Source organism: Canis lupus, chromosome 36 (assembly GCF_011100685.1).
Source record: "Canis lupus familiaris isolate Mischka breed German Shepherd chromosome 36, alternate assembly UU_Cfam_GSD_1.0, whole genome shotgun sequence".
NCBI classification, from domain to species: Eukaryota; Metazoa; Chordata; class Mammalia; order Carnivora; family Canidae; genus Canis; species Canis lupus.
The window spans coordinates 8044960-8072141 of NC_049257.1; the positions used below are offsets into that span (position 1 = coordinate 8044960).

At 37.5% G+C, this 27182-nt stretch overlaps 1 protein-coding gene across 6 annotated transcripts in view; it reads left to right on the forward strand.

Annotated features, from left to right (window-relative positions):
- Window positions 1-27182, forward strand: part of GCA (grancalcin) — a 53821-nt gene that overhangs the window by 18852 nt on the left and 7787 nt on the right. For 4 of the 6 annotated variants that reach the window (XM_038584670.1, XM_038584673.1, XM_038584671.1 and 1 more), the window contains 5 exons: window positions 4945-5109; window positions 13619-13688; window positions 19849-19892; window positions 20183-20330; window positions 25019-25132. In XM_038584670.1, the coding sequence (XP_038440598.1) occupies window positions 4966-5109; window positions 13619-13688; window positions 19849-19892; window positions 20183-20330; window positions 25019-25132 (520 nt within the window). In that variant the 5' untranslated portion in view covers window positions 4945-4965. Of the gene's footprint in view, window positions 1-2830; window positions 3024-3550; window positions 4334-4944; window positions 5110-13618; window positions 13689-19848; window positions 19893-20182; window positions 20331-25018; window positions 25133-27182 lie in introns of those variants that run through there. The other 2 variants (XM_038584669.1, XM_038584674.1) reach the window with 2 other exon arrangements.

The following is a 27182-nucleotide window of genomic DNA, read 5'->3' on the forward strand; positions in this document are numbered from 1 at the left end:
GAGTATATACCTGATGAAGTTGTTTTGAGGAAAGGCCCCTTGCAGCACACAGTGCCTGTGACACAGTGATCACTCCATAAGTAGCATGTTTTATATAATAATGGAGTGTTTTCTGAAAAGACAATGCATAAAGTACAAAGCAAATTCTACGTTTACCTTTCTAACTTCTTGGCTGAGACCCTTGTAATAAAAAGTAGATGAACAAAAGAATACACCCAGACATTTATTTACATGTATCCCCATAAATACATGGGAGATACCCATGGAAAAATGAATAACTTTCGGAGGTGACTCAAGCTTAGATACCATCTTCGGCTAAAAAGAAGAGGAAGAAAGGTGAGGAGAGACTAGCTGTGGAGACATACTAGGAAAAGCAGTGTAAACAAGTGCAAGATTTCAAGGCACAGAGATGGGCTTCAGCAGTGCCAGGTGGGACGGGGTCTGCGCCTGTGGGGAGGGCAGGGCCAGGCCATGGGGTCCTGGGGGGTCTGCAGGATTATTTTGTGTTGAGTCCATTTTTAATGTTCTGATCATCTGACAGGGCACCCAAGACCCCAACTCCCAATAAAAGTTGTGTTATTCTTATAAAACAAAACAAAACAAACAAAAAATCAAGTGCAAGATTTGTTACGTGGTTTTAAATCTGCATCTTCTCCATTGATTAGGGGCCAACGTTGTCTCAGAGGAATAATCTTTGTTCTTCCTGGTATAGAAGGAGGAGAAGGACTTTTGTAAATTTATGCTGTGCTTTTAGGCAAATACAGGGAGAACAGAAAGCTTTTCTTTGATCTGCTTCTTCTCAATTGCCCTTAATTAAAAATAATCCTTATGTCAAAGTGGCATATTATGGAATGGCATCTTCTACTGCCCTTCAGTGGGAATTTCCCTAGGCAGCTCTTTCTCTAAGAAAGAGACACACTGCCAAGAAATGTGAAGGATTTGATATTTTATTCCACTTGTAGGCTAACAAGTAGCTTGCCACAGTCTCATAGAAGTTGACAGATGCATGAGATTCCTCTGTCAGAGACAAAGGACCTTATTACTCATCGCGCCACAGGCAGCATGAGCTTCCAGCTCTCAGATTTTTGCTCCCAAGTCCCCCAGTGTGACCTGGAGCTACACAAGCAGCCATGGTTCGTTCGTATCAGAATGGAGGAAGTCCAAGTTTAGGAATGTCATGCTAGCAAACCAACCCAAACTTTGCCCTGGAGGGACAGATTATGTTTCTTATCCTGCAACAACTTTCTCTGTCCTTGAGAAAAATACGATCCCTATCTTTGAAACTATATGTGTAGAAATGCAAGAGCCCCATGAAGACTTGACCCCCAACACACACAAATGCAATACAAGCATAAGTCTATTATGATGAAAAAAAATGTGCAAAAGTTCTGACCAGAGATTTAAACTCACATTGTAAATGTAAAACACTCAATCCTTTCTGAGCATTTCTCTGAATATGTAGTTAATCAATGAGAATAAAACCTTGGAACAATTTGTTTTGCTTTGTGGTGTGTTATCACTTGATGCTCTAACAGTCATGTTTTTCCTCTTATCAAGTAGGTTTTATCCTCTCCCTCTATTTATTCCAATAACCTAACCTCATTGCTTAAATTATTTCTTATCATGTTAGAGGAACTAACACAGACTTTCTCAAGAGTGGCTTGTGCATTAGCAATCTTCCTTTCTCTCTGCCTCTTCCTGATAAAATCAAGTTTCACAAGGTTCTTTCTCTGTAGTGTAACTGTGCCATTAGTACTCAGCTTTGCAGGGTTGAGTTTCTCTGCTGATAGACAGCTAATGCTTTTCTCCCCCACATCTTTATCCTTAAGAAACATTTTAGCAGTCGTCATACTCCTGGGAGATACCACCTGGCGTTGTTCCGAAGCTGATGCTGCAGCTGCCCTGTTGTTTCATGTGTCTGTGTGTGCGTTTCTCTCCTTTTAAGGCCAGAGCCACAAAATTCAGAGAACAGCGGAACTGTCAATTACTATTACTTAATAAATTAAAGTGACTGTTAAAACTTTCCACCAAGTGATAAAAACCGAGCTGTGCCCCCTCGGTGGATGGAATCAGGAGGTCCATCCAGAGGGTCATTGGTCCAGGTGTCAGAAAACATACAGGCCACCCTGTATTTTCACATATCAACAATGAGTATTTTTTTTTCTATTAAGTGTATGTCTCGTGTGATATTCGGGACATTAAAAAAAAGTCATTGTTTATTTGAAAATGAAATTTAACTGGACATCCTGTACTTTTATTTGCTAAATCTGGCAACTCTCTTCGCCATTTATCTACCAAACAAACTACAAATAGCCTTCTGTATTTTGGTAAAATTCCGCATCCGGTGGGGTTTAGGTCAGAAGGGCTCCCCTTGGGGCCGATAAAGGTCTCAAAGTTTTGATGATGTGACACCGACGCTACGCAAAAAAAATAATTGTGAGTAACGGAAAGTTTTGTAATTCACAGAGGCTGATTTGCAAGCCTAGCTCCAAAGAGCGCAGGAGGAGATGAAAAGACGTCCCGGCCTGGCGGGCCTCGGGTTTCGGGGACCCCCGGCGACCCCGGGCATCCGCGGAGAAAGGAGCAGCTCGGCCGGGGCGGCCTTCCCGGGGAGCGCCTGAGCTCCGGGAGCCCAGGCTTCGCCCCACCCACCGAGCCGGCCAATAGGAGCCGAGCAGAAGGGGGCTGGGCGCGCGCAGCCAATCAGAGATGAGATGGGTGGGACTAGACGGCGGGAAGGAGCGCGATTTGGCCGCTTGGGCTCCGAGGGGCGGGGCCCAGCCAATCGGGACCGAGCGGGGCGGGGCTGGAGTCCGGGAAGGGGCGGTCGCCGGGGGGTCCCGCGCGGGGCCGGCGCGTGTTGAGCCTCACCTGCGCCTGCACCTGCGCCTGCACCTGCGCCTGCACCTGCCCTGCACCTGCGCCTGCACCTGCCCTGCACCTGCAGCTCCGCCCTTCTCGCGAGAGGGCGGCGGGGGTCGCCGGCTCGGCTCGTCATGGCCTACCCGGGGTACGGCGGCGCGGTGAGTGCCGGCTGCCGGCTGCGCGGCCCGCCGTGTGCGCCGCCTCGCGGGGCGGGCGCGGGGCCTCCTCGGACGGCGCGCAGCGCGGGGTCGGGGCCCGGGGCCGCTGAGCCGCTGGGCGAGGCCTTGCGGAGCCCGCGGTGGCCGCGACTTCGGCAGTTTCCTTCCTGGACTGGAGGAACAAAGGTGCCCTCTGCTAGTTCCAGTGATACTTTGTGGTCGACCCTCACTTCCTCAGCTTCTCTGGACGTCCTCTTTCTGAATTTTTGGCCGCTTCTCGTTTTCTGTCCTCTAATTTGCTGCAGAATAAATTAGGATGCGCATGTAGACATTTAGTCTCCTAATTTTTGCTCTCGTGCGCACCAAGGGCAACCTGTCGTAGACCTTATCGTAGGTCGGCGGGGTTAGGGCCACTCTTTATTACAGACCTGTTGATCCTGAATCACCTTGGAGAGTTGGAACTTGTGTGGTTTTATGCTCTTTTTATTTTTATTTTTATTTTTATTTTTTATTTTTTATTTTTTATTTTTTTATTTTTTTAATTAATTTATTTTTTTGGTTTTATGCTCTTTTTAAAAATTCCTGCAGTTGGCCTTTTCGGGTCCCTTGGGGTGGTCTTTTTTTCCTTCTTTTTAAAGAAGAAACTTTTAAGGAATCTCACCTATTTCTGTTTGCTTTTATAGTCCATTATATTGTTTTAACGTTTACTGTCTACTTTCCGGTACTTCGTTGCTTCATAATCTAGTTGTGCGTTTCCTGGAGTTTGAAGTCCATTTTCTGGAGCTGCAGCACCTCCTGCCTAACCTCGCCCTTGCACATCCAGCCACGCAGCTCTTCAAACTCCTGGTAGTATCCGACCTTTTGACTCTCTCTCCCCATCGACCCCCAGTTTAGAATTCTTTTTTTTTTCTTTTTGCCTTCTGGCAATCTCTGTTCATCCTTCAAGGATGCAGATCAAGAATTTTGTTCAATACGGAATAACAAACACTCTTGATACTTTTTTCTCCTCCAGACTCATAAAAATGCTCAGTAAAATGCCTTTCTAAGGTATTAAAAACGTATACCCAGTCCCAAAGTGAAAAACGTAGAGAGAAGCATAAACCACAGCAGGAAACAAACATCAGACTATCTACAGTTGAACCGTGGTCTCCTTTTTAGTAGGTGTTTGACCTTAACCGATTTAGGAAACCTCTTGAAGTTTCAGGTCCTCAGTGACAAAAAGGACATAGTAGTTTCATACCTCATACAGTTTTGGGGAAATCTCAGCACATAATGGGAAGTACTTGTACCTGGGCCATAAAACGCGCGCAGTAAGTATTAGCTGTGTATTATTTTTGTTGGTATTCTTACTAATTTTGAAGACTGTTGTTAGAATTAATCACTTTATTGATCTGTTTATTGGTGTCTTGCTTTTTTAAAATTAATTTTTTTTTCTGGTGGAGAAGATGTTTGCACTCTCTGGGGTTTCCCATGACTAGTTCACAATTTCGTTGTGTTTACCATGTATTATTCTAAGTATGTGCCTGGAGTAGTATACTACTTCTTAGTTTGACTGCAGGTGAAATTTTTTTTTGCATTTTTTTGTTTTTTGTTTATTTCAGTGATGATGATGGTAAACAGTTAAAAAATGTGCTTCGTGTTCCTCTGTTAGATTAAGTTGTTGGAGCCTAGAGAGTTCTTTTATTCTGTTTTACTTCTTTTGATGTTGAATGACACATTAATGAACTGAATTATGTCCTAATGCAGGACATGTAGGATTTTGTAGCTAATAGCATTTGGGATAGTGAATTTGGTTTCTTTTAATAATTCTTTCTATTCTTGCTTTTCAGTAGACTCCTCCTAAATATTTTCTTTTAAACCAACTTTAGTAGTTAACAAGTAATATGTGTACTAATAACTTTATCCTTTTTCACTCTTATAGTTTGGAAATTTTAGTGGTCAGATGCCAGGAATGCAGATGCAAATGGGACAGCCGTTGCCAGGAACAGGGCCAAACCTTCTCCCTGGTGGATACCCAGTGTATTCTGACAGTTATTCCTCAGCAGGAGACCCCATGTGGACATACTTCACTGCTGTTGCTGGACAGGTGAGATATTAAATATATTGCACAAATATCAGTTTCTGAAAGTGACTGCTATTTTTTTTAAAGATTTTATTTATTTATTCATTAAAGACACAGAAAGGCAGACACAGACAGAGGGAGAGGTCGGCTCCCCATGGGGAGCCTGATGTGGGGCTTGATCCCAGGACCTTGGAACCATGCCCTGAGCTAAAGGCAGACGCTCAATCGCTGAACTACCCAGGCGTCCCAGTGATTGCTATTTAAAAGAAATGTCAACTCTATTACTTAGTGTGTTATTTTATATGTATAAGAAATTTGTATTTTAAACTTATCTAGACTATTTTTTCAATTGAGATCAGAGACGAAGGTAGTCATAATTATTTCATTTTTAGAAGTCTGTTCCTATGATACCTGATGCATTGTTCATTTCACTTAGAGGGCAAACAGTGTAGTGCATGGCCACTGAGCCAAGAGGATTGAGGAAAAGAGATCTACATGTAACTCTCCTTGAGGAAGCTGAGACAGAGTAGCAAAAAGCAGACTTTTAAAATTGTGAATGGTTTTGGGAGAGACTTAAGTGGTAAAACCAATCAGGAAAAGGTAAAGAAAACAGAGCAGAATGGAGGTTCAAACATCAGATTAGTGAGAAGAGACAGATTCACATGTGAGCCTTAGTCACAGTCTGTATCTCTTTTTTTAGACTCACAAAGGAAAACCAATGGAGTGGTTAGAATTTCACAGAACTCTAATAACACTTGAGTGTTTACTAGGTCTCATATGCCTGGCTAGAAATTGAGAATATACACGGAATTATTGTATATGGTGGACACTGTGTTGAGGTGACCTCAATTCCATTCATAACCTCTTTTCCCCTTCTGTGGTGGAAGTTGGAAAGGCCCTAATGCCATCCTGGATGCCTCTGAATCTAGTAAAGGTAGCCATGTGCCATAGGACTATTTACTAATAGGCCATTGAGATGTAGGCACAATCTCTTTAGGATACTTTCCTTTTCTAAATGAGAAAAGCTTTCCTGGGAGCCAGTATTGGCCCTTTTTGCTCCTTAATTCTTCCTGCCTAGGAAGGGAACTTGAGGTAGGGAAGTGCAGCGGCAACAGGATATATGGAAAAATGTAAAGAGATTGATGGCATTATAAGGTTGCCATACAGTCCTGTTCTGTCTACCTTCAGACTTCTTGTACCCTACACCTTTATGGTTTAAACCTCTTTCATAATATTTTCTGTTGTTTGCAGCTAAATGCAATGCTGACTATTACATGATACCATTCTTATCGTCAAAGAACTCTTAAGTAGTGTAATGCTGGGAATAAGTCTGTTATCTATAAATGACTATATTATAAATCTATTTTATAAAATTACAACTTAAAATATAGAAACTGGGCATATATATTTAGGAACCTTTATTTGACTTCTGAACTCTTTCAGTGTTATAGTTATGAATAATTATTTGCTATGTTTGTACTGCTTGATACTTGTCTTAAATTTTTCATAGTTTTGTGCTTTTGAACATTTATTTATTTTAGGGGGAAGGGGCAGAGGGAGAGCGAGAATCTCAAGCAGAGTCCACACTAAACACAGAGCTCAAGGTAGGGCTTGATCTCATGACCCGGGGATCATGACCTGAGCAGAAACCAGGAGTGTTATGCTTAACTGACTGCCCCACCCAGGTGCCTCTAGTTTTGTGTTTTTTAATAGTAAAACTCCATGAGGATATGGCCCTTGTCGTTTTCTCCTATACCAAGTAAGCCCTAGGAATATATTAATCATTCAATAAATATATTGGATGGATGCATGAACTGTCTCATCTTCAATGTTTAGTCTAAATATTAAGCAGTTCTTTTATATGTTGAATTTTGCCTCAGTTTAAAGAATCAGATGAGTTTACTGAACTCACTTCTGGATCTGTATTTTTTTTGACAGGTCTCATAATTAATGATGTTCTATGAGAAATGTCCAATTAAAGGTTCTACATCCTTTTTATTGGATGACAGTTTTTGAACAGTAATGATTCGGTTATCAGTTGAGTAGGGGAAATTCTGGTTTGTCCCTTCACAAATACACATACACACACGCACACACACGTACACATGTCAATAACACCAACAGCTTTAACTTTGGTGTGCATGCTGCTTCTACTTTTTACATAGTAGCTCTGTGAGGTCGGCAGGATGCAGGTACCTTTTATTATAAATGAATAAATGGAAATTAATATTTAGTAACTGAACAAATAGGACTTGAACTTGGGTATCATTTCAAAATCTTGCTATTAACCTGTCCAATGGCAACTAATTTTTTATTAATTATCTAACTAAAGCTCTTATTCAATTAGAAAATGCAGTTTTCACCACTAATGTGATTGTTAGGGTTTATAGAGTTGGTCATTATCATTAGCTTAAGTTGCAGTAAGATGATACAAAAAGATCCCTTGGATTTTCTCCATATAATTTAGGAAGACTTTACTTGTTAGTCAATTAAGGTAAGATGTTTTCATAAAATGTATGGAATATGAGTATGAAGTAGTATACTAGGTGAATGCTTTCTGATGGTAATAACTTGTAGAAAAGCTGTTCAAGTTGTTTATGGACGCCCAAAATTCTGGAAAAGCACATGTAATATAGAATTTCATTTATTAATTAGATTTTATACTTTTAAATTTAATTGACACTTGAATGGGAAGTTGTAATATTTTCAACCTTTTGAAATAATAAATGGACATGGCCACAACAGTAGTCAGAAATGACTATAGTTGAATCAAGAACCAATGGTAATTGTCTTCATTCCACCAGACAACCAGCCTGCTTTGTACTACATACTGTGCTGGACTTGGGGATGCAAAGATGAGTGATACTCAGATCCTGCCTCAGAAGCTCTCCACCTAGTCAGGGAGGTAGACATTCAGGGAATGATGATGGTACAGGGAAAGAAATGCTAAAGGTAAACAGGCAAAAATTATTGCACTCAACATTCTCTGATCCTTTTTTAAAAATTTACTTATTTATATGACAGAGAGAGAGAACGAGCATGCAAGAGCACACACACACAAACACAGCAGGGGGAGCAGCAAGCAGAGGGAAAGGAAAAAGGAGAAGCAGACTCACCTAGGAGCACAGAGCCCAACACAGGGCCTCTGATGGGCCCCCAGGCTCAACCCAGGACCCTGGGATCATGACCTAAGCCTAAGGCAGACACTTAATCTACTGAGCCACCCAGGTGCCCCAGCATTCTCTGATTTTTATGCTTGTTCTCTCTGTCTAGAACAGCACTGTCTAAAATGAACATCATAAGAATTACAAACATAAGCCACATATGAACATTTAAAAAAGTTAAAAAAAGGTGAAATTAATTTTCATAGTATATTTTTGACCTAGTGTATATCAGAAATACTAAAATACCAATATGTAATCAATATAAAAGTTATTAATAAGGTATTTCATTTTTTTGTTGTTACTGAGTCTTTGAAATCCAGCTTGTATTACACTTACAGAACATCTCAGATCAGACTAGCCATGTGAAAGTGTGCAGTGGAATATATGACTGATGTCCACTGTATTGGACAACCCAGGCCAAGAACACTCCTCCTCCCTCAGATATCTGCATAGCTTGCTCCTTTACTTTCTTTAGATCTTCCTTGAAACTCACTGTATTAATGAATAAGTCAATTCACCCTATAAGTAAATTCATTTCTCAGTGATTCAGTTATAGGAGAATTTACTTTTTCAGCCTCAGTGAGGCTTTCTCTAACTGTAAAGTAGCATTGGTCTACTCCATTGCTCCCGTGCACACACTCTGTATCACTTTCACTCTGTTATCTTTTTTCCCCTTAGTACTTATTACCGCCAAATGTAATTTTTGATTTATTGTCTCTCTTCCACCACTAAATGGTAAGCTCTGTGAAAGCAAGGAATTAGCAGTGCTTGAATATAGTGGGGTACTCAATAAATATTTGTTAAGTGAATGATTCTTTTTAAATGGAAGATATTTGTTCATTTATATCTCTGCATTTTCTTAACATACTTGTTTCTATGATTATTTTGTAAAATTAATTTCATCTTGTATGAATTTTTTCTGCAATTGTTGCTTTTTGTTGTCTTTCTGAATATTAGATTTGTTCAGATATTTTGGGATTTTGTTTTCTAAATCTATCTCACATGGAGTTTTTGTTTATTTCTTCCCTCCCTCTTTTTGTCCTTTTTTATGTGATCCCTCTATCCTCATGCCAGTCTTCATTATCTAGTGGTTTTGTGATTGTCTCCACCTAGATTGTATCCAGAATCAGATTTTATGACAGTTCAAGGCTCCTTCCTGGCAGTGGCATTGCGGATCTCATCAACAAACTGGGGATAGCTTAGCTGAGCATTTTAGTCCTACTTACCTAAGCCTTCAGCTTCTCAGAAGTGGTGTCAACAGGCAATAGTCTGTAGTATATTTTGATTTGTTTTGCCTCTTAACATGAGTAGAGCATCCTAGGATCCCATCTCACTCCTTGCATTCAAACAATGAGGCACTCACATTCCCCAGGCCTTGTGAAGTCCTCAGAAGCAAACCTCCTGCCCCTGCTGCATATCTTTTCTCACTCTACTTCCTAGTTTTTGCTTCTGTGTGATGTACCCAAACCCAATTTAGGTTTGGAATTTCATATATATAAATTAGCTTCATACAGTTTTAAAAATAGAAACTATTCAAATAAAGCAATGAGCCTCACATTTAGAGAAATAAATCTTTTTTCCCCTCCCAGTTATTTTCTTTCTGAGTTTCCATAGAAGATCCCCTAACTTGCTGTCGTATTGCTAAGCAGATGAATGTCCAGCTAGGGTAAGGCAGGTGAGAGACTTACCTTTAAATTGAATGGGTTTTAAAAAATTTAGTAATCATGATATATAATGGTTTAATCCAATACTAAAAAAAAACCCAAAAACAAAATTAACACAAAAATCTATGATGAATAAATATCTAATTCTTTTTGAGATTTTATTTATTTATTCATGAGAGACACAGAGAGAGAGGCAGAGACATAGAGGGAGAAGCAGACTCCCGTGGGGAGCCCTATTTGTGACTTGATCCCAGGACCCTGGGATCATGTCCTGAGCTGAAGGCAGACACTCAACCACTGAGCCAATATCCAGTTTTTTAAAAAAATATTTATTTTTGAGAGAGAGAATTGGGGTGGGGAGGGGCAGAAGGAGAGAGAGACACACACAAGTAGACTCTTTGCTGAGTGTGGACCCCCACTTAGGGCTCAATCCCTAGGATCATGACCAGAGCTGATATCAAGAGTCAGATGCTTAACCCACTGAGCCACCCAGGCACCCCAATAAACATCCAGTTTTTGAATCCAGGATCTGACCCTGTGGTTGCACCATTCACCCCATTTACTTCCTCTTGATATTGACCCTGTTTAAGTCTGTAAAGCCCGTTTGACTTAGGTGACAATTTTACATTTGTAAGATATTAAAGTGTGGGCAGCCCGGGTGGCTCAGCGGTTTAGCGCCGCCTTCGGCCCAGGGCGTGATCCTGGAGTCCCGGGATTGAGTCCCATGTCAGGCTCCCTGCATGGAGCCTGCTTCTCCCTTTGCCTGTGTCTCTGCCTCTCTCTCTCTCTCTCTCATGAATAAATAAATAAAATCTTAAAAAAAAAGATATTAAAGTGTATACCAGTTTACTAATCATGTTTTAGTCTCTTGTTTCTGGAAGGTTAACCCAAGTATTTAGTGGGACAACTAAAGTCAAATGATTTTATATTTTAGTGACTTTACTTACATCTGCCATAAAAGTTTTGTGATACCAAGAGTTTACAAAAGATCAGAACTTATATTACACTGGGACCTTTTTTTTTTTTTTTTTTTTTTGAGGATTTTATTCATTTATTTGAGAGAGAGAGTGAACACAGGCATGGGGAGAAGAGTAGGGGGGAGGGAAAGGAACAAGCAGATTCTGAGTTGAGTGCAGAGCCCTACATGAGGCTGGATTGCAGGATCCCAAGATCATGGGCTGGATGCTAGGATCCTGTGATCATGACCAGAGCTGAAAACAAGAGTCCTACGCTCAACTGACTGAGTCACACAGGTGCCCTTGCACTAGGACCTTTTGATGAATTTAATGCAAATTGTTTTGAATTTTACTGCATTTAATTCTGAACTCCGATAAAATAATAAACTTGGTTTTTCATAGGAAGATTACACATTCAGTCTGAAGTACAAGACATATGGACAGACTGCACTCCATCTTGTAGCAGTGCAAAACAGCGTGGGGAAGGAAGCATAGGCCTTGCAGATAAATAAGCATGTAGAAATTTGATGCATGGAATTTAAAGCTCTTTTTTTATTTTGTGGGAGAGAAAATAGATGTGTTTCTTAGTTTCACTCTATTCAAAAAAGTTTAATGAAGACTAAAATATTCTTTATATTCCTTAACTCAAATTTATAATGGCTTTTTGTGTGTGTCTTTTGAACCTGCTAGTTTTCAACTTTGCTTCCTCTATAATCTTTGTTCTTTCTGTACAAAAAAAATTTCCATACTCTTCAGGGTCTCTTTTGTGTCTTTGGATTTGCAGAATCCAGAGAAAGGTCCTCTGTACACCTAGTGGACTTCTGTGAAATCCTATAGAAGAAGCTCATATTTGAACAGAAATTATCATCAGACTACAAAGGATTGATTTCCTTACTTTTAATTGGATTGATCAAAGTTTTTGGTAAATTCCAATTGCCTTTTTCTAGAAAGTTTTAAGTTTGAGCCTGTTGTTTGCACAATGCATTATTTTTAAAAATGAAAAATTTGATGAAGCTTAGAATTCTCACTAATTTTATTTTCAGGTATAGTATCATTTTCCCACTTAAGAAAAGTTAAAGAAAGGAGTAATTTATAACCATGTTATCTTTAGTGTACTAGAAGATAGAAGACATTTTTAAATTAAAAATGAGGGCAGCCCCGGTGGTGCAGCAGTTTAGTGCCGCCTGCAGCCCAGGGCGTGATCCTGGAGACCCTGGATCGAGTCCCGCATCAGGCTCTCTCCGTGGAGCCTGCTTCTCCCTCTGCCTGTCTCTGCCTCTCTCTCTCTCGGTGTCTCTATGAATAAATAAATAAAATCTTTTTAAAAATTAATTAATTAATTAAAAATGAGAGAAAAGTCATTTCCTTCTTTTGCTTCTGTTTTAATAATTTGTAAAAAAAAATGTCTTTCAAAATTTACCCTTCAATAATTGACGATGACCTGCCATCATTTCATCGAGATACTGTTGACAGTGGCAGCTGTAGACTTCATTGATTGTTTTGTTTTGTTTACTGATGATATCTTCTCAAATCATGTTAGAAGTGTGTGCATGGTTTTTCAAAGTCTTAAAATATAATAGTGATTTTATATAACAGAAAGGTAGGTAATTGTTGTTTAAGTAAAAATTCCTTTGAAAATCTTTATCATTGAAGGAAAAATTGCTAACCTAGTTTTGATTCCAAATATATGGCTAATTTTTTTTATAGAATAATTTTCTTAGTTTAGAATTGACTAAAGTTTTGTAAGCAAAATCCCAGAACTATGCAGGGCAGAGAAAGGGACACTTATTCTGTGTAGGCACATAGATGATCCATTGGAAAGAATGCTTATATTTTTAAATTCCTGTTAAAATCACTGGCATTGTTGTTATAAGGGATTCCTTGCTAAAGATCCATTAGAATGAGTGTTTTAACACTTCTTAGGAGTAGGTTGTAATTTTTTTTTTTATTTCTTGGGTCTCTTACAAAAATGAACTCTTAAGGAAGTTCATGTTTTAACTTTGCTTCCCTGATCCTTTCTCAGAGCTATTTGTTTTGCATTTGTGACAATGTTTATGAGGCTTCCAAGTAAATTACTTTGTATATTTCTGTAGAAAATAGGATGAGGTACTGAAACACAATGGGAGTACTCAGCCTATTTCACTTCCCTTGTGATTTCTTGTTTGTGTAAAAGAAATGTGTTATTTCCCATAGTAAGTTCAAACACAAATGTTTGGGAAATAATCAGAAGAATTGCAACAAGATGCAGGACGACTCTAAAATTTTGCTGAGGGTAGTGGTGGTGGGAGGAAGTTATTCTCTCTTTCCAGTTACAACTTAATGTCTCTTAGAAACAATACCCCCACGAGACGGGCATTAGGGGAACATTTTTGAGATTTTTCTGAACATATTTTGGTCATTTTTCCATTTTAAGTAGAGGTACAATGATTCTCACAAGATATTATTTTGACCTATGATAGGTCAAAATGTTTATTCTGTTTCTCAGAAGTAGAAAAAATAAATTCTATTTGAAGTGCTTAAATATTAATAGAATATAATTTGGTTGTGAAAAAAATATATTTTGTATGCTGTTCTGTATTTACCTTTGCTATCAGTAATTACCTCTATAATTTTATGGTTGATAATAGAGTAAGTTTTAAAGAATGCATATTTATTGATTGGCCTAAAACAGCCAATTAACATATTAATATAATTGGATATAGTTTGATATAGCTGTGCACTAAATCAGATTGTAATTGTCTTTTCACAGGATGGTGAAGTGGATGCTGAGGAACTTCAGAGATGTTTGACACAGTCTGGAATTAATGGAATTTATTCTCGTGAGATCTTCTTCCCCCATATTTAAAATATTTAAAAAATATTTTATCACAGTTATACATGCACATAATTTAAAGAGTCAAATAGTTCTGCAAAGCTTATTGTGAAAATAGCTGTTCCTTGTGCATAATTATCTCCCAGATGTTGACCACTTATAGAGGAAATCTCATTCATCTTTTACATCTGATGCCTTTGAAATTTGCCTCCAGATCTCAAAATAGCATGCTTTCATCATTATAGATTTTCAGTTTCAGTGATTAACAATTGATATCCTGCTATGGAAGATGAGAATTAACTCTCTTAGAACTTTAAACTCACTCTTGTCCCCGTATGCCACATGGGAATGCTCCCCAGTTCTCCTCCATCCAATGTAGCTGTATAGTAATTTTCAGTAGGTCAGTAATCACTATTTGCCTTATTGTCATTATGTGAATGTTCTTCCTCTGTCTTGTGATAATGTATGATTAATTTTCCTTTTTATATACTGTTTTACTTTTTCTGAAATTAATCATCATTCTAGAGCTTTTTATTGTGGTCTGCTTTCTGTGCATAGCTGCAAAGCTATCATTCCTTCACCATCATTCCAGAACTGACTTTCCATGCTCTTTTGAGTTGGATCTCCCTTTTATTTCATCTCTAGTCATTTAAAAAAATTCAATAAAATATAACATTAACCAGCTTCTCAGGAAGAGGGGATCCCTGGGTGGCTCAGCGGATTAGCGCCTGCCTTTGGCCTAGGGTGTAATTCTGGAGTCCTGGGATCGAGTCCCACATTGGACTCCCTGCATGGAGCCTGCTTCTCCATCTGCCTGTCTCTTTCTCTCTCTCTCTCTGTATCTCTCATGAATAAATAAATAAAATCTTTAAAACAAACAAACAAACAAACAAACATTCTTAGAGAGTGCACAGGAGGAAAATCTTTTTAGACTTAATCTGAAAGTGCTTTCATTTTGTCCACAGAATTAAGTGACCAGATATGGAACTCTGCATTACAGATCATTTTCATCTAGAATTTTATCAATATTGCTCCATTGTTTCTAGAATCCACTGTTACTTTATCTTTCTGTCCTGCCAGTATGTCAATTTTTTCACTGTGGAGGCCTGTGAGATCTTCTTTTTGTCCCTGGTTTGGAATTTCACAATGATGTGCCTGGTCGTGTTGTGTGGGAACTCAGTGGGCCTTCTCAGACTGGGAATTCATTTGCTTTAGTTCTGAGACATTTTGTTTAATGATGTTTTCTCAATTTTCTCCTTTTGGAATGCTTGTCATTTAGATCAGGTCACTTTTCTTATTTTTTTTCCCTCCTATCTCTGGCTGTCCTCTCTGGGGAGATTTTCTCAATCTTATTTTCTAAACCTTCTATTGAGTTTTTTTTTTTTTTTTTTATCTGCTATGATGTTCTTAAAATACAGGAGCTTCTCTTCATGTATATAGTCTTCTCTTGTGTCTATGAAGCTGTGTTTTATATTTGTTGTTAATGTATTTTTGTTGCTATTAATATATTTTTCAAAGTTTTTTTTTTTCTTTTATCAACTATGTTTCCTTCAAAATTTCTTCCCCAGTTTATTTGTTTGGTTGTCTTTTGTGATTGATGCTTTTCTCAGGCATTTGAGATCCTTGGTTGCACGTGTTTAGCTAAAATGCAGGTGAGAAGCTTTGAGGTCATGGTTTAGTATTGATTGTAGACTTCCATGTCTGATGGCTTAGCAGGGCAGTTTGTTAGGAAACAACAGTATGTTTAGGGATTTCCTTTTGGGCTAGTTGGGCTAGTTGTCCAGTAGGAAGAGGGCAGACTCAGGGTTCTCAGTCGTTGATAACTGTCGATAAACTGTCCCTTATATGCCTTATTTTTACTATATAGGCTAGGGTTAGGGCTAGGTTATGTGCCTGATATCCTGCAGTTCAGAGACCTCTCCAGAGAATAAAACTCCAGACTTCTGCTGGGGTGAGACTAGACATGGCAGCCAAATACTGACTCAAGGCAAAGAGTGAATGTGAATCTCTAAATACTCTTTAAATAGATATTCCTTTGGTCCTTCTGTTTTTATCTTTACATTCACACCAATTTTCAGAAATACGACCAATTCTTAAATGTTTGGGGCCTTCTCTAGGATCGGTAAGCTGCTTCTTAGCTATTCTTATCCTGTGTTCAGCAAACCACAGATTTGTGCTGTGTTCAGCACTTTTACAGATCGAGGGTTAGGGTTAGACATTAGAGATTAGGAGTTAAGATATGTGCCTGGTATCCTGCAGTTCCCACACCTCTCCAGAGAATAAAGCCTCAGACTTCTGGTGTGGTGAGAATTGGCATAGCAACCATATACCAATCTGAAACACAGAGGATTTGGGGGCTCTAAATTCTCTTTAAATAGATATTCAATTGGTCTTTCTGTTTTTATCTCTATCTTCACACTCGTTTTCAGAAAATACTGCCAATTTTTAAATGCTTGGGGTCTTCTCTAGGATAAGTGGGCTGGTTCTCAGCTTTTCTTATCATGTATTTAGGAAGCCACTTTCTCAGATCTAGGGTTAAAATTAAGGTGAGGCCTAGAGTCACGGTTAGGGTTAGGGTATGTGCCTGGTATCCTACAGTTCAGAGACTTCTTCATCTGGTGAGGGTTAGGGTTCGAGGTTACATGTTAGGAGATTGGGTTTAGGGGTTTGGGTATGTACCTAATATCCTGCAGTTGAGACCTTCCCCACAGTATAAATCCCCAGTTTTGCTGAGGTTAGAATAGACATTGCAGATATCTATGGATCTGAGGCAAGGAGGGGATTTGCTACTCTAAATACTCTCTAAATAGATATTCAGTTGGTCTTTCTGTTTTTATCTCTACTTTCACACCCATTTTCAGAAATACTAGCAATTCTTAAATGTTTGGGGTCTTCTCAAGGATAAGTAGGCTCCTTCTTAGCTTTTCTTATTGTGTGTTCAGAAGCCACTTTTTCAGATCTAGGGTTAGGGGTAGTGTTAGGGTTAGGGTCAGGATCAGTGTTAGGGTACGTTCCAAATATTTTGCAGTTCAAAGACCTCTCCAGTAGGTTAGAGTTAGGTTAGGGTTAAGGTTAGTTAGGGTGAGTAGTAGAGTTACCATTTGAGGTTAGGTTAGTGGTTTGGAGCAAAAGGTTTGGGTATGTGCCTGGTAGCTTGTAGTTCAGAGACCTGTAGACAGTAAATCCTCAGACTTCTGCTGGGTTGTGAATTGACATGATAGCCATACTGCTGAGGCAGAGAGGGCATTTGGTGCTTTAAATACTCTTTAATTATACAGTCAGTTCCTTCTGTTTTTCTCTCTACCTTCACACCCACCGTCAGAAATACTACCAATTCTTAAATGTTTGGAGACTTCTCCAGGACAAATAGGCTGCTTCTCAGCTCTTCTTATAGAACGTGTTCAGAAGCCACTTTCTCTGATCTAAGGTTATTGGTCAGGTTAAGGTTAGGATCAGAGTCAGGGTCAGTGTTAAGGTATGTGTTTGGCATCCTTTAGTTGAGACCTCTCCAGAGGTTTGGTGTTTGGATTAGCAGTAGAGTGAGGGATAGCATTATGGTAGAGGTTAGAAGTTAGGGGTTAGAGCTGAAGGGTCTGGGCATGTGTCTGGTATCCCACCGTTCAGAGACATCTCCAGAAAATAAATCCCCAGACTTATCCTATTATGAGAATAGACAGGGAGAGCCATCTACCAAATTTAGGCAAGGAGGGGGTATCAGACTGTAAATGTTAACTCTTTAAATAGATATTCAATTGGTCCTTCTGTTTTTATCTCTACCTTCACACATTTTCAGAAATACTACCAACTCTTAAATGTTTGGGGTCTTCTCATGGATAAGTAGGCTGCTTCTGGGCTTTCTTACTGCATATTCAAAAGCCACTTTCTCAGATCTAGGGTTAGGGTTAGGGTAGGAGTAAGGACTGGTGTTAGTGTTAGTGTTAGGGGTTGTAGATTACTGGTTAGTAGTTAAGATTAAGGATAGGGTTAGTGTAGGTGTCTGGCGTCCTGCAGTTCAGAGACCTGTCCAGAGGGCTAGTGTTGGGATTAAGGTTAGGGTGAATGTTAATATCAGGGTTAGAGATTAGGGGTACTGGTTATTTTTAGTGGTAAGGGCTTTGGATATGTGTCTAGTATCCTGAAATTTAAGGAATTCTCCAGACAGTAAATCCCTAGATTTCTGTTAGAATAGACATGGCATCCATCTATGTAGCTGAGGCAAGGAGGGAATTTGAGGCTCTACATCCTCTTTAAATAGATGTTCAACTGGTCCTTCTGTTTTTATCTCTACCTTTACACCCATTTTCATATATAATACCAATTCTTAGATGTTTGGTGTCTTCTGGATAAGTAGGCTCCTTTTCAACTCTTCTTATTGGGTTTTCATCAAGCCACTTTCTCAGGTCTATGTTAGTTAACTTCCATCCATCCTACTACTTTTCCTTTACTTTTTATGTAATTCTTTTCCTTTATCTCTCATTCTCTTTTTTTCTAATGGTTTGACTTTAGAAGATTTAATTTTTTGTCCATTGTAATGGGGTATTGGGGGAAATGAAAATCTATTAACTTTCCTAAAAATTCTTCTCTATTCTTTGTCAAAAATATTTAATCTGATATACACATATATTCAATCCTATTTTGTGATGGAAGATGTGCTTATTTGAAGACTCAGCACTTGCCATTTGTTATCATATGTTCAGATTCTCCCATGTAATGGATGTGTGCCATGTTAACTTGAAAGCAAAACATATCATTTGCTTTACAAAATGATTGAATGTCAGCCAGAGATTTCTTATGGAAACTTTGCCACCCTCTTCCCACTTGAGTAGTATCCTTATGAAGGAGCTCTGGGCTCCAGTCCTGACTTTTCCACTTATTAGCTCTGGGAACTTGAAAACTTTATTCTGGGCCTCTGTTTCTTCATTTGTAAAACTGGGACTTATAATACTTGCAATTCTTGCAATAGCATGTGAATTCACAAAATCATACTACCTGGCTCTTAGTGAATGCTCATCGAATGTCTGTTGAATTGTCCATCTGAAAATACTGTAACCACCTATTCTAATATTGACGCTGTATTAATTTAAAGTCGGCTATTCTCACTTATAAAATGTTTTATGATTTTTTCTTAATAGCCCTAAAATTTAGCTGAAATGTTTTTCATTTATAAAAATTTCAAAATATTTTATCAAAAAATAAGATAACTTAATTTTAAGCATTTTTATTTATTTATGCATTCATTTTTAAGGAGCTACTAGTAAGAACTTTGTAAGCTTAACTAAACTGTACTGACATAATATCTCTTATCAGGACTGACCTATAATTGGTCTTGAGACAAATCAGCTTACCAGTTCAATGCAATTATGATAAGGGTTAGAAAAATTAAATTCTACTGAGTCTTCAGTTACAGTTCTTTAGATATGAGGTGTTAATGTTCCTAATAACCCATGATTTTAAGATGTTTATATTTACTTTTTTCTTCCTGCCTTTTCCCTCTCCTAAGGGAAAATAGCTGCTTCAGATCAGAAGCTCATATTTTTCTTATTTGATTGATTGCAGTAAACTAGCAAATGATTTACCTATATCTTACCTTACTCTGTAGTCTGGTCAATGTGAAAGGATGTTTCTGGAATGAAAATTTAAGAATTGCCCCACTGCTTTAAGTCTGTTCCTTAAATTCTTCAGTGACTTCCATTAGTCTAAATCTTTAGGGTGGCATTCAAGATTTTCATGATCTGGCCCTTATCTGCCTTTCAGATGTTATCATAAGCCAGTCCTTCACCTAAGCTTTAATTAAATCTCTAACTCCTTCAGTTCTTGTGATTTTTGTGTATAGGTTAGACTTCTACTTAAAACCTACTTACCATTTATGTTCGGAACACTGAAGCCCTCCTTTCACCTATAAAAGTAATTTTCAGTTATTTTATCATTGTATATCTAACTACCCAAATCCCCTGACTAGTGTTAGTAGTTTGAAGTAGTTGTGATCTTTATTTTCATCCTTTTCTCTTCCCCCTCAAGGATCCCTAACATTTAAAGTCTGTTGATAAAGGGTGATTGTGTATTTTTGGCAATTTTTAAACATTTTCTTGTATAAAATAGAAATTGTTATAATTTTACATAGATAAAATTGGGCAGACTCCAATTGAAATAATAAATATGTTTTATAGCCTTCAGTTTGGAAACCTGCAGAATTATGATCGCCATGTTGGATGTATCCTTGAATAAAAATAGAATATACTAGAATATGAAATAATTGCTTTCTGAATATAACCAAGCAATTGTTGGCTATAAATGACCATAGTAAATTGGAGATTTTAAAAATACTTTGTAAGATCCTGTTTGAATTCTGTACTTTTCCATTTTTACACAGAAGTCTATTCATATGCTAAACTTGGCTAACTTGCAGAAGCATACTAACAATTTTTTAGTCATGATTTACAGTTTTGGGTCAAGTAAATTCTCTTTGGTATCAAAACTTATTTTTATTAATAAAACTATCAGAGAGATTACACAGGAAAAATGGGATTTAATGAATTCAAAGAACTTTGGGCAGCTCTTAATGCTTGGAAGCAACACTTCATAGCTATTGATCAAGACCAAAGTGGCACAGTAGAACATCATGAATTGAATCAAGCCATTGCTGCAATGGGTAAGTATATTAAAATTCTTTAGAATCTATCCAGATCATCTTTGTTCTTTGATGAGATGAATCGTAATTATTAGAGTTTAAGGAATATATTATATCAATTGTTAGCCAATTTGATTTCAAGATTGTAGATATATTCTGACTGATGACATTTAACAAAACCATTTTATCTATGATTTTTCCAAAAGATGATATTTTATACATGTGGTTGATAAAATAATTTCTAAATTTCATCTGTTCACTTTATTAAAATGTAGTCCCCTAATCATTGGTACTCACCATTTATATTGTATTTTCTGTAACTTAGTAAGATCTCTAGTGTTTATTTATTTAGATATTTTTACCATTTTTTTGAAATATAATTAATATGCAGTATTATATTAGTTTTAGGTGTACAACACTTCTATACAAATCCATATCAGGTGTTCAACCATTCTAGACATTACTCGGTGCTCACCACAAGTATATATACCATCTGTCATACAGTGTATATTATGATCTTGTTGACTGTATTCCCTATGCTGTATTTTTCATCTCTGTGACTTTATTTATTTTTTTATTTTTTAAAAGATTTTATTTATTTATTCATGAGAGACAGAGAGAGAGAGAGAGAGAGAGAGAGAGAGAGAGGCAGAGACACAGGCAGAGAGAGAAGCAGGCTCCATGCAGGGAGCCCAATGTGGGACTCGATCCAGAGACTCCAGGATCATGGCCTGGGCCAAAGGCAGGCACTAAACCGCTGAGCCATCCAGGGATCCCTCGACTTCATTTTTTTAATTGGAAGTTTGTACCTCTTAATTTCTCCTCTGGCAACCATCAGTTTGCTCTGTGAATTTAAGAGTCCCTTTTTGTTTGTCCCTTTTTTCTTTGTTTTGTTTCTTAAATAGCATATTTAAGTGAAATCATGTCTTTCTCTGACTTATTTCACTTAGTATAATACTCTATATAGGTGCATCCATGTTGTTGTAAATAGCAAGATCTCATTCTTTTTTATGGCTGAGTGATATTTCATTGTGTATATACCACATCTTTTTTTTTATCCACTTATTTGTGGATGGACACTCTGGTTGCTTCCATAATTTGGTTATTGTAAATAGTGCCTCAATAAACATAGGACTGCATATATCTTTTTAAATTACTGTCTTGCTTTTCTTTGGGTAAGTATGCAGCAATGGAATTACTGGATCATAGGATAGTTCTGTTTTTAATTTTTTGAAGAATCTCCATACTGTTTCTACAGTGGTTGCACCAGTTTACATTCCTGCCAATACTGCAGGAAGGTTTCTTTTTCTCCACATCCTCACCAATACTTTTTAGTCCTTGTCTTTTTGATTTTAGCCATTATGACAGTTGCAAGTGGGGTTGTCTCTCATTGTGGATTTGAATTTCCCTGATGATGAGTGATGTTGAGTATCTTTTTGTGTGTCTGTTGGTCATCTGTCATCGTTTTTTTTTTTTTTTTTTTTTAAGATTTTATTTATTGAGAGAGAAAGAGAAAGCATGAGCAGGGGCAGAGGGAGAAGTAGACTCCCCACTGAGCAGGAGGCCTGATGTGGGGCTCTATCCCAGGACCTTGGGATAATGACCTGAGCTGAAGGCAGACACTTAATCATCTGAGCCACCCAGGTGCCCCTATCTGTTTGTCTTCTTTGGAAATATGTCTCTTTGGGTCCTCTGCCCATATTTAATTGGATTATCTGGAGTTTTTGGTATTGAGTTGTATAAGCTCATTATATTTAGATATTAATCCCTTGTGGGATATGTGATTTGCAAATATCTTCTCCCATTCATTCAGTAGGTTGCCTTTTCATTTTGTTAATGGTTTTCTTCACTGTGTAAAAGCTTTTTATTTTGGTGTAGTCCCAGTGATTTGTTTTTGCTTTTGTTTCCCTTGCCTCAGGAGACCTATCTAGAAAAAGGTTGCTTCAGCTAATGTTAAATTACTGCCTGTTTTCTCCTAGGAGTTTTATGGTTTCAGGTCTCACTTTAGTTTTTTAATCTATTTTTTTAAAGATTTTATTTATTTATTTTAGAGAGAGGGAGGGGCCTAAGGAGAGGAAGCGGTAGATAAGCCCTCTGAGGGCTTTCCTCCCTGAACTCAGAGCCTGATGGTGCTCGATGCCAAACCCTGAGATCATAACCTGAGCCAAAATCAAGAGTTGGACGCTCAATCGACTGAGCCACCCAGATGCCCCACTTCTTTAAATCCATTTTGAGTTCATTTCTGTGTATAGTATAAGAAACTAGTCGAATTTCATTCTTTTGCATGCAGCTGTTCAGTTTTCCCAACATCATTTGTTGAAGAGACTCTTCCCCATTATATATTCTTGCCTCCTTTGTCATAAATTAATTGACCACATAAGTCTCAGTTTATTTCTGGGCTCTCTGTTCTGTTCTATTGATATTTGTGTTTGTTTTTGTGCCAGTACCACATTGTTTTGATTACTGCAGCTCTAGTATGTCTTGAAATCTGAAATTGTGATACCTCCTGTTTTGTCCTTCTTTCTCAGAATTACTTTGGCAATTTGGGGTCTTCTGTAGTCCCATACAAATTTTAGTATCACTTGTCCTAGTTCTGTGATAAATGCCATTGATCTTTTACAGGGATTGTATTGAATGTCTAGATTGTTTAGGGTAATATGGACATTTTAACAATACTGGTTCTTCCAAGCCAGGAGCATGGAATATCTTTCATTTGTGATAAGAGCTCTAATTTGATAGCAAAGGCTTATTTCAGTATGTTATGCTCCATATTATAGTCTAGCTTTTCAACAGTAAAAAACATGTTTTCTAAATTTTCTTTCTTATGTAATTAGTATACACAGTATATAACAAATACCTCAAAATGGGAAGTCTGCATTTTAGAGTATTTTAAAAGAATGTAACTTTAATTTTATTCTACCTTTGGTAAACTAAGATTCACTGTCTATTTTCTTTCAAACATTTTAACATAAAATGATGTTTAACCTGCTTTTACAGTTCATGCAATTTTAAGTAGTTTTCTTAATTTTGTTTACCTCTATTATTTTACTTATACTCATTTCTAAACAAAATACATTTAAAGAAAATTAACCTTTTGAGAGTTAAAATCTGAACACAGTGTACATTATCTTCAATTCCAATTTAAAAAGTTAAAACTAGTGACTTGTTTTGTAAATAGACATTTTAATTTAATAGGTGGTAGTTTTGGGGACAATCCTAGCCACATCATATGTAGTTCAGTCAGAGTATTAATACCTAATGGATTAAACTTGACCCTTAACTCAACATAGTGTTGAAAATTAATATGACCTTTTACAAAAAAGAAAACCACTAGAGTTCACATAGAGAGTTGCGTGCCACAAGGAAGAATTGCAGATTATTCAAATTTAAGAGCTTCAGATATATTTTAAAATATTCAAATTATTTTGCTAAGGATGCTATAGGAAATCTTAAGATTTTTATTACCACATCAGGATCATAACTTCCTACGAGGAAGCTTAAAAAACATTTGCATATAATTACATTCATTTGCATATTTTACTTCTATTAAATTATACCTTTCCTTTTCTTTATTTTTAACAAGTTTCTGGGTTATATTTTATTGTAGCCACATAAGGAATTTCTCTACATTTATTATTGTTTTCCCCTTTGAATAGATTTTTGTCTTTTGGGGGCGCCTGAGTAGCTCAGTCAGTTAAGCATCCGACTTGACTTTGGCTTAGGTCATGATTTCAAGGTCATGAGATTGAGCCCCGTGTTGCATCAGGGCTCCAAGCTGGGTGTGGAGCCTGCTTAAGAATCTCTCTTTTCCTCTCTCTATGCCCCTCTCTCTCAGTTTATGTGCTATTGCTCTGTGTCTCTCCAAAAAAAAAAAAAAAAGATTAGTGTCTTCTGTCCAAATCTAATCCAGTAATATATAAAGATAATAATTCTAGGCCAGCACCCTTCACAGTAAACTATACATATATTTGAAAGCTGCTAAAAGTAGATCTTAAAAGTTTTCATAATAAGAGGAGAAAATTCTGTAACTATATAGGGTAAAGATGTAACTACACTTATTATAATAATCATTTTGCAATACATACAACTATGGAATCATTATGTTGTACATCTGAAACTAATATAATTTTATATGCCAATTATACCTCAATGAAAAATTAAAAAGAAAAAAAGGAAATACAAAATTTAAATGATAGAAAAGATCTGTAATAATATTTTCTCTAATATTCTTTAAAGAAGTCTCAAATTACAGAATTGAAATATTGAAGCATTAAAACCTATAAGATACTTGACATTATATAAAAATCAAAATATATTTTAAAAATGTAATTGCTTTCTTAGTTTTGACTTCATTACAAAGTTAGACTGGTGATACTAGCAAGACAAAGGAGGCAAGAATGTATAATGGGGAAGAGTCTCTTCAACAAATGATGTTGGGAAAACTGAACAGCTGCATGCAAAGGAATGAAATTCGACTAGTTTCTTATACTATACACAGAAATGAACTCAAAATGGATTTGCCCATTTTATTACTTTATTAGTAATAAGTCTTTGATAGATTTTAATGTGAATGTATTTGGTTTCTAGTATATATTTTTATGGAATGAATTTTGGAAATTTATTTTACAATTGTTTTTAAAGAAAATGCAATGTTGTGTTCTTATGGTGTTTGGTTTTAGAAATTTTAATGTATAAATTCCTTTTTCTAGGTTACAGATTGAGTCCTCAAACATTAACTGCTATTGTTAAACGGTACAGCAAAAATGGCCGAATCTTCTTTGATGATTATGTTGCTTGCTGTGTGAAGCTTCGAGCATTGACAGGTATTGACATTTTAAAAATAGATGCAGTGTTATATAGCTGTTTTTCTGAATATCTTTCATTTTATTCAACTTTTTTTATAATAATGTATTTTTTACTTTTATTCACTATTAAATCTAATCACTTTTAAGGCTTTAAAAATTAAGTAATATGAATAGTGAAAATTTGTTATAGCTCAATTTTGGAAAGTTTCTTCATGTGTCAGTCCCCAGGATATGAAATCACTTGATTTAATTGAGAATGAAGAGAGAGAGGGAAGATGGCAGGGGAGTAGGAGAACCATAGGTTTGTCTCTTCCCACAAACACACCTAGATAACTAACAGATCATCCTATATAGTCCAGAAATTAGCAGAAGATTGATAAAGGAGGAGACACAACTAAAGGGGGAGAAGAGGCCCCATCAAAGAAGGTAGAAAGGGCAGAGATGTATTTTAGGGGAGAAACGGATCATGGGTGCTACAGAGAGGTGGAAGCTGTGCTCAGGGAAAAGGGTAAGAGAGGAACACCCAGGAATGCACAAGAATATTTCCCCAAAGCCATTGGCTTGGAAAATGAGAGGGGCTCAGTTTTGTGAGTTCTTGCAATCAGTGGGGCTTAAAGCTCAGACTTTAAAGGTCCTTGTGCTAGGTTAGAATAGAGCCCAGAGGGCAGACAGCTTGGAAACAATGATCTGAAGAATGCTTGTAGCACACAAGGGAGAGTATTCACTCTTCTAAGAGCGTGTCCCTGAGAGGCAGTTTCATGGAGATACCTCTCCTGAACAGAGGAACTGGCTGGTGTCATTTCCCTCTCCCACCCCCTTAGCATAAATACAGAGCCACCTGCAAGAAGCAGTTCAGCACTGATACTGGCTGCCTAACTTGTTTATAGCAAACCTCTGCACTCTGGCAGGACTGCTTTCTCAGTCAAACTTAACTCAGTCCCAGCATGGTGGGCTTTTCCCCCAGAAGACCAGCACAATCCCCTGCCCACACCATGTCTCAACAAGAGTTCTGTAGAGCCTCAGTTCTGGTGCAGCTGGTGTTAGGTCTTATTTAATAAGGAGACCAGTGGACACCTAGGTAAAACTTGCCACATTCTGGCCAAGGACGGAACACTGCCCACAGCAGATGAGTAGAGCCTCTGTGTGACTGGCCTAAAGGACATACCAGCCAAAACATAAGAGCAGAGCATACACTGCACATACCAGAGACATTCCCTAAAGTGCCAGGCTCTGGACACTACATGACCTATTCTTCATAAAGTTACTACTGCCAGGAGCAGGTGCCATAACTGTCTTTTCTAACACATAGAAAAAGGTAAGAGACTTAGACAAAATGCCAGGATGGAGGAATTTATCCTAAATGAAAGAACAAGATAAGGCTATGGCCAGAGATCCAAGCAAAACAGATGTAAATAATATTCCTAATGGTGAATTTAAAGAAACTTAAGGATACTCACTGGGCTTGAGAAAAGAATAGAAAAAAGAAAAAAAAATCAGTGAGACCTTTACCATGGAGATAAAAGAGTTAAAAAAGAATCAACTAGAGATAAAGAATGCAATAAATGAGATTGGAAACAGGCTTAATGTAATGAAAAGCAGGCTGGAAGAAGCAGAGGAATAAATTAGGGACCTAGAAGACAAAATAATGGAAAATAATGAAGCTGAACAAGAGAGAGAAAAATCATGGAATATGAAAATAGACTTAGGGAATTCAGTGACTCCATCAAATATAATAACATTCATATTACTGGAGTTCCAGAAGAAGAAAGGAAAGAAAAGGGGGCAGAAAATTTATTTGAAAAAAAAAAAAAAAGCAGAAAACTTCTTTAATCTGGGGAAGGAAACAAACATCCAGATGCAAGAGGCACAGAAGATGCCTTCAAAATCAAGAAAAGCAGACCACACCAAACCTATTGTAATTAAATTTGCAAAACATAAGTGATAAAGAAAAAATCTTAAAAGCAGCAAAACAAAAGAAGTCCTTAACTTGATAAGGGAAGACCCAAAGGTTAACTGGAGATTTCTCAGATGAACCTTGGCAGGCCAGAAGAGAATGGCATGATTTATT